This window comes from Terrapene carolina, unplaced genomic scaffold (assembly GCF_002925995.2).
Source record: "Terrapene carolina triunguis isolate 2854851 unplaced genomic scaffold, T_m_triunguis-2.0 Scaffold67, whole genome shotgun sequence".
Lineage (NCBI taxonomy): Eukaryota > Metazoa > Chordata > Testudines > Emydidae > Terrapene > Terrapene triunguis.
The window spans coordinates 10,623,219-10,631,177 of NW_020664418.1; the positions used below are offsets into that span (position 1 = coordinate 10,623,219).

A 7,959-nucleotide genomic window follows, 5' to 3' on the forward strand; every position below is an offset into this window, starting at 1 on the left:
AGATGCTGATTAAAAGACTGCAAAAATCAAGGAGAGGGAGACCACAGGAAGAAAACAATCAACAGCGGGTGTCCTGTTTATGAAAAGAACAAAGGACTATCCTGATCCATCTAAGGATACCAAAGACACACCTTGGAAGACTTCACTTAGGAAACAAGCAGACAGTATGGCTTGTCTCATGAAAAAAGGATCACAGCCTGCCTGGCTGAAAAACACTGGCGAGCAATACTTCATTAGACATAAGAATATCTTAATAAAGTTTATGGTCTAGAATACATGATATTTTATTTCATATGTAAGCATTTGCTTCCAATATTTCTAGTTGCTATTACTCAAATATTTGTGCTTAGTTAAATAAACTTTCATTTGTTTTCACTATAAACTTACCTAAGTGTTGTGTGTTAAGTGGAGGGGTGATCTGACTGTAACTGGTAAATTGGGGTGTACTGCTCCTTTGGGAGCAGCAAGTCTGTGAATACTGTGCGTGTCCAGTAGAAGAGGGGCTGGACACACTCAGATGTTGGAGTATACCTACTACCAACCTGTAGAGAAAGCAGGATGTGCAAGGCCTAGAGGAGAATGCTTGTGTTGCCCGGGGAGACAAGGAGCTGACCCACGGCAGGCAGAAACAAGGCTTCCTCATGCTAATGGCGGATAGTAGCAAGGTACTTCTCAATCCTGGGTGCCTCTGAGAAGTGTCACAATTACCCTGCCAGTACAGAAATAGAAGGGCTAGCCAATTATGTGACCAAAGCCTCACAGCAAGAAGGAAGTCCAGTGGTCAGGGAAAGGGCCAGGAGTGGCCAACCCATTGCTGGTAGAGTGGAGAAGCTGCCACTCTAAGAAGAGGGGTTCATGGAATGCAATGAGCTTAAATGGAGCCCTCAGGGCATAGAACAAAGCCTCAGACTAACCATTTGGTCCTGTACCTGACTGGAACTGGTCTAAGTTCATGGCAGAAGTGTCCAGGTGCTCCCATCACCTTCAAAAGGAGTGTGGATGGATGCAGTACTGAACACTAGCTCCCAGGTGACTACCCTCCAGCAAGTAAGATTGTTTCACCTCAATACTGTACATGGCTGGGAACAGCCTCAGCATCCTTTACGTAAGATACATGCTCACAAGTGTTCATTCGGGCTCACGCTACTGAGCTACAGGGAGAGACAATTTAAAAGGCTTTTTTCCCTCTTTCAGACGTAGTCATGTTGAGGCAGTTTTCTGATGGGCCACTCCTTAAAAGATCAGCGTTGAAGGAAAAGTAAATATGGTTAGTTTGCACAGAGGTTATTAAATACAAATTAGTCCAACTGCCTCTGGCAGCCACACCTCACACTCTCTGCCCTTTACATAAAGGGCAGGAAAAGTAGCTCCTTTTCTAGGAGGCTATGTGAACTAGCCAGTTGAGTACTGACTAGAAGCAAGGATTTTCATATGACTATCTACACTGAGGTAAAATGGCAGAAAGAAAAACAAAAAGGTTGTAGGCCACTAGAGGTTTCACTCAACACAGACAAAAAAGCTGACGGAAGAAAGATACTTACCAGCTTGCAAGCAGAGAGCTGCAGCAAGCAGAAGCCAACTGCACAATGGCCACTTGGGCCACACTTGTTTGGCAAATTTAAAGGGGCAGTCCCAGAAAGGCATACTGGAGAAAACATTACTGTATGAGGGCAACCCTGACAGGGGAAACAGTAGAACTAAGAGGGACCGGACATTAATCCATGCTCTCCAAATCTTTCTGAACAAGTCTCTCATATTTCAGACTTGTAAGTAACAGCCAGGCAAGGCGTGTTAGGTTTATCTTTGTTTTCTCAACTTGTAAATGTTCCTTTTTGCTAGAGGGTTTACCTCTGTTTGCTGTAACTTTGAACCTAAGGCTAGAGGGGGTTCCTCTGGGCTCTTTGAATCTGATTACACTGTAAAGTTATTTTCCATCCTGATTTTACAAAGATGATTTTTACCTTTCTTTCTTTAATTAAAAGCCTTCTTTTTAAGAACCTGATTGATTTTTCCTTGTTTTAAGATCCAAGGGGATTGGAGCTGGACTCACCAGGAATTGGTGGGGGGAAAGGGGAGGGGGGGGGAATGATTAATTCCTCCTTGTTTTAAGATCCAAGGGGTTTGGATCGGTGTACACCAGGGAATTGGTGGAGGAGTCTCTCAAGGCTACCCAGGGAGGGAAAGGTTTTGAGGGAGGAAGACAGAGTTTCCCAAATGACTCCAACTATTTGGGTGGTGGCAGTAAAAGCAGATCTAACCTGGTAATTCAGTTTAGGAGGTTCACATGCAGGTCCCCATATCTGTACTCTAAAGTTCAGAGTGGGGAAGGAACCTTGAATGACCAAAGGAAGTGCTCCAGGAAAAGGGCTAGTTACTTACTGGTAACTGTTTTTCAAGAATTGCTTCTGTGCACTCACACTTGCGACAATGCCTCTGGTGCTGAGCTGCAGAACTCTCTTGGCAAGCAATATCACTTGGGGGTATTCAGTATAATACACTGAAATACCAGCTCTGCTCTAGCTGAGGAGGGGAAGCCCCTTTTGTTCAAAAGACAACTCTGCTAAGTGCCCTAAAATCTGTAGATTTACACCAATTGTTTTGAAATTTGCTATGCCTCATGGGAGTACAGGGTAGGGACGTGATCCAAATGTGGGGTCATCTGAAGACTAGTCTACACTAGAAGCGCTACAGCGGTGGAGCTGCTATAGCGAATCTGGTGAAGATGCCAACAGGACAGAGCTCTCCCATCAGCATAATAACTCCATCTCCGCGAGAGGCGGTATCTATTTCAGTGGGAGAAGCTCTCTCCCCAACATAGCATTGTCCACACCGGTACTTAGGTCGATGTAACTTACATCGCTCAGGGGTGTGGATTATAAGAAATCAATGAAATTTAGGCTAAATACTGGGAAAGAAATCCTAACAGAAATAGGCACTGACTCCGTGGGTGCTCCAGTCCTGGAGCACCCCCGGGAAAAAAAAAAAAAAAGGGGGGGCTTAGGACCCCCCCGGCAGCCAACTCCCTCCCCCCCTTCCCCAGCGCCTCCCACCCGCCAGCAGACCCGCTGATCAATTCCTCCTCCCTCCCTCCCAGCACCTCCTGGCCACCACAATCAGCTGTTCCGTGGTATGCAGGAGACGCTGGGGAGAAGGGTGGAATTGGGCGGGAAGAGGTGGGGCAGGGCCTGGGCCAGAGCTGGGGTTGAGCACCCCTGAAGCAAGGAGGAAGCTGGCACTTGTGCACAGATAAATTGGACTATGAAATAGTATCCCAAAGGAAGAGTTGGAAGCCTTATTACTTGAGACATTTAAAACTAGACTGGACAAAATTATCTTCTGTAGAGAACAAACCTGCATCAGCAGAAAGACAGCCCAGATGTTTTAATGGGTCTCTTCTACTTCTAATTTCTATGAATATAGGAATTTGAACTACTTCATGCACAGCAATAGTAAAAAACATTAAAAAGACCAACCCAGCCACAACAGTCATTTTAAACAGCTGCATTTTGAAGCCCTCTTCAGGAAATGTATGTAAAAACTTTAATTTTGGTTTGTGTCTGCTGCATCATCAATTAGTTCTTTCTTGAGGCTACAGCAGCAGCCAAAAGTTACAATAAATAACCCCTGCCTCAATCCCCTCAATGAAAAGGGATGCAAAGAAGTTGACAGAGCTGCCACTTTGATGCAACAGCGTCTCTATTCTTTCATGCACACCTTCTTCCAGGTGCTGGTGCTCTGACCTTCTTGGCCATTTTATTTAGGCAGCCTAGAGATAAAATATTTAGCTGCACTGAGGTAGGAATTTTGAAATAGTCATTCTTTTGCATTACAACACTGTTAGGAGAAGAGTAATTTCTGCCTCCCATTACTGCTTTCAGTAGCGTCTGATCCGATTGGTGAACCTCTGTCAAAATTACTACAGCAATACAAACTTTTCATCTTCTGGCAGAAATTAAAGAGTGTGGCTGCTTTGCCTGCACATTTTAAACTAACACATACTGTGCTTGTCCAGTTTATGTCGTCAACAAACTCCAGAATATGTTTGTATAAAAAAAAAAAATCTAAAAAGGTAATTCTTTGCCATCAGATTTGTATGCTGGAAGTTTAATTCTGTAGAATAGGGATAGAGAATCCCCAAGGGAAATAACTGTGTTTTCACAATTCCTCAGTAATAGGGCTGAGGTGATAAGTCTGGTTTATCAACAAAACAAAGATCTAGAAAGCCTTCACCCTGCCTCTCTATTGGATTTCTCACAACAGCCCACATTTCCAGTAATTTGGAAGCAGAGAAACACATTTTTTAAAAGCTGGTCCTCCTTTTAATGTGTTGTTTCCTATTTAATGGTCTTTTTACCTTCTAGATGCTCTCAAATATTAGAAGTGCTTATTAAAAAGCTGATTGGACATGCAACTTCAATATTTGCCCCGTTCCTAACACATAAACCTGAATTCCAATTCCACAGCTGGCCCCAACCACAAATGTTACTTATAAAAAAGGAAAACAAATTTAGGCCTTATCCAGGCTATACCTATACCAGCAAATCCTTTTAGTGGGAAGACAACTTACACCTGTAACAGAGTTCTAATACCAATTCCATGAATTAGATAAACTATACCAACAAAAGCAATTTTTTGCTGGTATAACTGTCTACACAAGGGCTTTTGCTGGCATAGCTAAATCAATTTGGGATATCATTTTTTTCCACCTTTTAACTGCATCGCTATGCCAGCAAAATTAAGTGTAGACCAAGCCTTAGGGCTGGTCTACACTGTGGGGGGAGGGGGAAAATCAATCTAAGATACTTCGACTTCAGCTATGCTATTCTCGTAGCTGAAGTCGACGTATCTTAGATCGATTTACCTCGGGTCCTCATGGCACGGGATCGACGGCTGCGGCCCCCCCGCCGACTCCGCTTCCGCCTCTCGCTCTGGTGGAGTTCCGGAGTCGGCAGGGAGTGCGTTCAGGGATCGATTTATCGTGTCTAGACGAGACGCGATAAATCGATCCCCGATAGATTGATTACTACCCACCAATCCGGCGGGTAGCGAAGACGTATCCTTAGTATGGATAACATCTGATTTATTTATTGTTGTACATGCCCTGTGACTGAAGTGTGTGCCCACTTCTTGGACACACATGTCACTTACCTTGGTGAGCCTTCCATCTAGAAGTCTGTTTTTTTAAACTTACTAAAGCAAACACTCCTGCCTTTTGAAAGATGTCACAGAGTGACTGGCTCTTGCAAGAAAGGGAGCAGGGTCCAGTGCATCAGGTCTGATTACCTGCTGCCCAGCTGGATTTAAGGGAAGGCTCATGAGAGCCTTATACGGGGGAGACAGCCAGTGGTGGGTTGGTGGCAGATGTCTGCCAACACTTCAGGGAGTAAGAAGGCTCCTGTAGGGCCCTAAGATAGCAGGTAGAAGATACCAGCACAGAAGGGCTGTGGAGAAGGCCGACCAATAGGGAACAGGGGCAGAAGGCCGACCAATAGGGGCAGAAGACAGACCCTCAGGCAGAAAGGGCTATGCCCAGCTTGGAACTGGAACAGAAGAGTGTTTGAGCTCTGAAGGGAAGAAAGACCATTAAAAAGGACGGGCTGTGCCCAGATTGTGACTGGGGTGAAAAATGAACTCTTAGAGAAAGACTTTAAGGGATGAGGGGCTGGGCGCAGCTGAAACTGGGATGAAGACTTTATAAAATTTTTCTTTAGAAAGATTTTGTGCAGGACTTAAGTTGGACCCTAGAAAGGGAATTGTTTTGAATATCTGTATTGTGTGGACTTTTTAAGAAAGCCTGAGTTAAGGGGAAATTTGAGGCAGGCCTCAGAAGAGCCAGACTTGTCCAGCAGGGGGCACCACAGGTCAGATGAGTCATTTGCTAGAAGCTAAAGGCAGTTTCCACTTCAATCAATGAAGTAATCCAAGCAGTGATTAATTGTTTAAAATTTAATATAAAATCCTAAATCAATGAACTAGCATAAAAATTAGTCCTGAATATTTCTTGTACATCACAATCTATTTAGAAGTGGTGTATTCTTGTGAACAGATGTCTTCCTACCCTACTTCTCAGCACAGCATAGAGGCCTCAAGTTAGGGCTTGTCTACACAGCAAGCTACTGCATAGCAAACCAGGGTGTGAACCTACAGCACATCAGCTTGCCATGAAGTAATATCCCATGTGGGAAATGTTACAGAGCACTGAAAGTCCTGGAGTGTGCCTTGACATACTACAGTTCTTTGTACATATGTATGTATAAAGTAAATTGGTTCTAGATTGTTTTTAGATCAGTTGAAGGTCCCCATGTATTATGAACACAATCATTGCCTATGTACTTATGACCCTCATCCGCAGTTATCAAATTCACCAAGCATAGAGATTATCAGTGGTTGGATAGCCCAGATTACACAAGAGGAGGGTGTGGGTCACTTTACAAGGTTTTAACGTCATAGGATTTATTTATCATGCTAAATTACTATTCCAGTAAAATCTCTCTAAAAGATTGCTATTGGTAGTCCTCATTCATTTGCCCCATATAAAGTTTTCAAATGACAGTCATGTGCCACAAACATCAGTTTATTATTACAGTAACATTTGCTTTAAAACCAGGCATAAGCATTCTGTATGAGATGAGAGGAAAAAACTCACTTACCTGCACTGCCGAGCTGTTTATAAAACCTGTACTCTAAATGAAGCTGTGGGGCACGGGATTTTATTGGTTCCTGCAACCAGAGAGTGAGGAAACAATGGTCAAATTTAAATAAAATTGGTTCTATGGAAATTTTTAAATTTTACGCCGACCCATTGTCACCCAGACAGTTAAACAACAGCATGTAATAGTCCAATACAAGAACCGACTATTAGTTGTCATCTAAATGAATGGACAAAAAAACCCAGAAGCTGCTATAAGAACATTATATCATTTACTATGAAGAACTTCTCTAATTATAGACAATTCACCTTTTTAAATATCTGAAGTGTCGAGGGGGGAGGGGGACTTCCTATTTAAAGAGGTTCCTGGTTGTGAGCAGCAATTTTAAATAAGCATCGCTCAACAAAGCTTTAATTAATTAAAAAACAACCCTGGCCCCGTAAGCATATTCTCTGGAAGAAATGACACCAGAGGTTTACCAGCCGCAACCATTGGATCACTGTAAGTCCACAGGGCCTTTTTGGTGATCACTAACAAATTTTTGAAGCTTGTTCAAAACCACATTTATTTTGCTCTTTTAATCAGTATCTTAATTGTATAAACATATTACCTTGTTCTGAGCAAGTACTGTAAGCTGCATGTATCACGTAAAAATGCCTCATACTGGATCCTTCCACTTTGAATCATTTAAATATCCCAAAGTGAATAAATTAAATATTCAACCATCTTTGATATTTAAAATTTAGTTATCTTGTTGGTTTACAAAAATATAAAATTAAGCATCTTATATGCTCCAGTACAAACTGTACCTCAAATTAATAACTACTTCGCAGCCAATGTTTTCTCAGCTATTCCATCCGTGTGTTACACAAAACAAAGCTAGCTTTACTTGCAGAGCATAAAAAAAAACCACCACCAAGAAAGATTAACACCTATGTAACTACCAAGCTAGATATCTTTTGTTAAGTGAGGAGGCATGAGAGACTTATTCACCACCCATCTGAACAGGGTGGATAAAAATCAAACAGATCTATAAGAAAAGTTTTGTAAATGAGTTCCAATAGTTCATGGATTACGGACATAATCTGATGGGGTTCCAGGGGCTTCTGTATAGATTATTTAGGTTAATCTTTCTATCTACCCAATGGGACTCAGTGCTCAGTCTAGAAGATACCATCAGAGATGCTTAGTTTTGTAGTTCTCAAACAGTGGAATTGTCTCTCCAGTGATAACAACATGTTTGTTAACAGCAAAAATGTTTTTCAATAAATAAATGTATAGAGGTGAGAAATAACAGACCTCAACCCTA

The 7,959-nt window shown here is 42.4% G+C and overlaps 1 protein-coding gene across 3 annotated transcripts in view; it reads right to left on the minus strand.

Annotated features, from left to right (window-relative positions):
* Positions 1–7,959, minus strand: part of CSNK1G1 (casein kinase 1 gamma 1) — a 307,364-nt gene that overhangs the window by 140,528 nt on the left and 158,877 nt on the right. For all 3 annotated transcript variants that reach the window (XM_024213737.3, XM_024213736.3, XM_026648214.2), the window contains exon 4: positions 6,651–6,720. In XM_024213737.3, the coding sequence (XP_024069505.1) occupies positions 6,651–6,720 (70 nt within the window). The remainder of the gene's footprint in view (positions 1–6,650; positions 6,721–7,959) is intronic.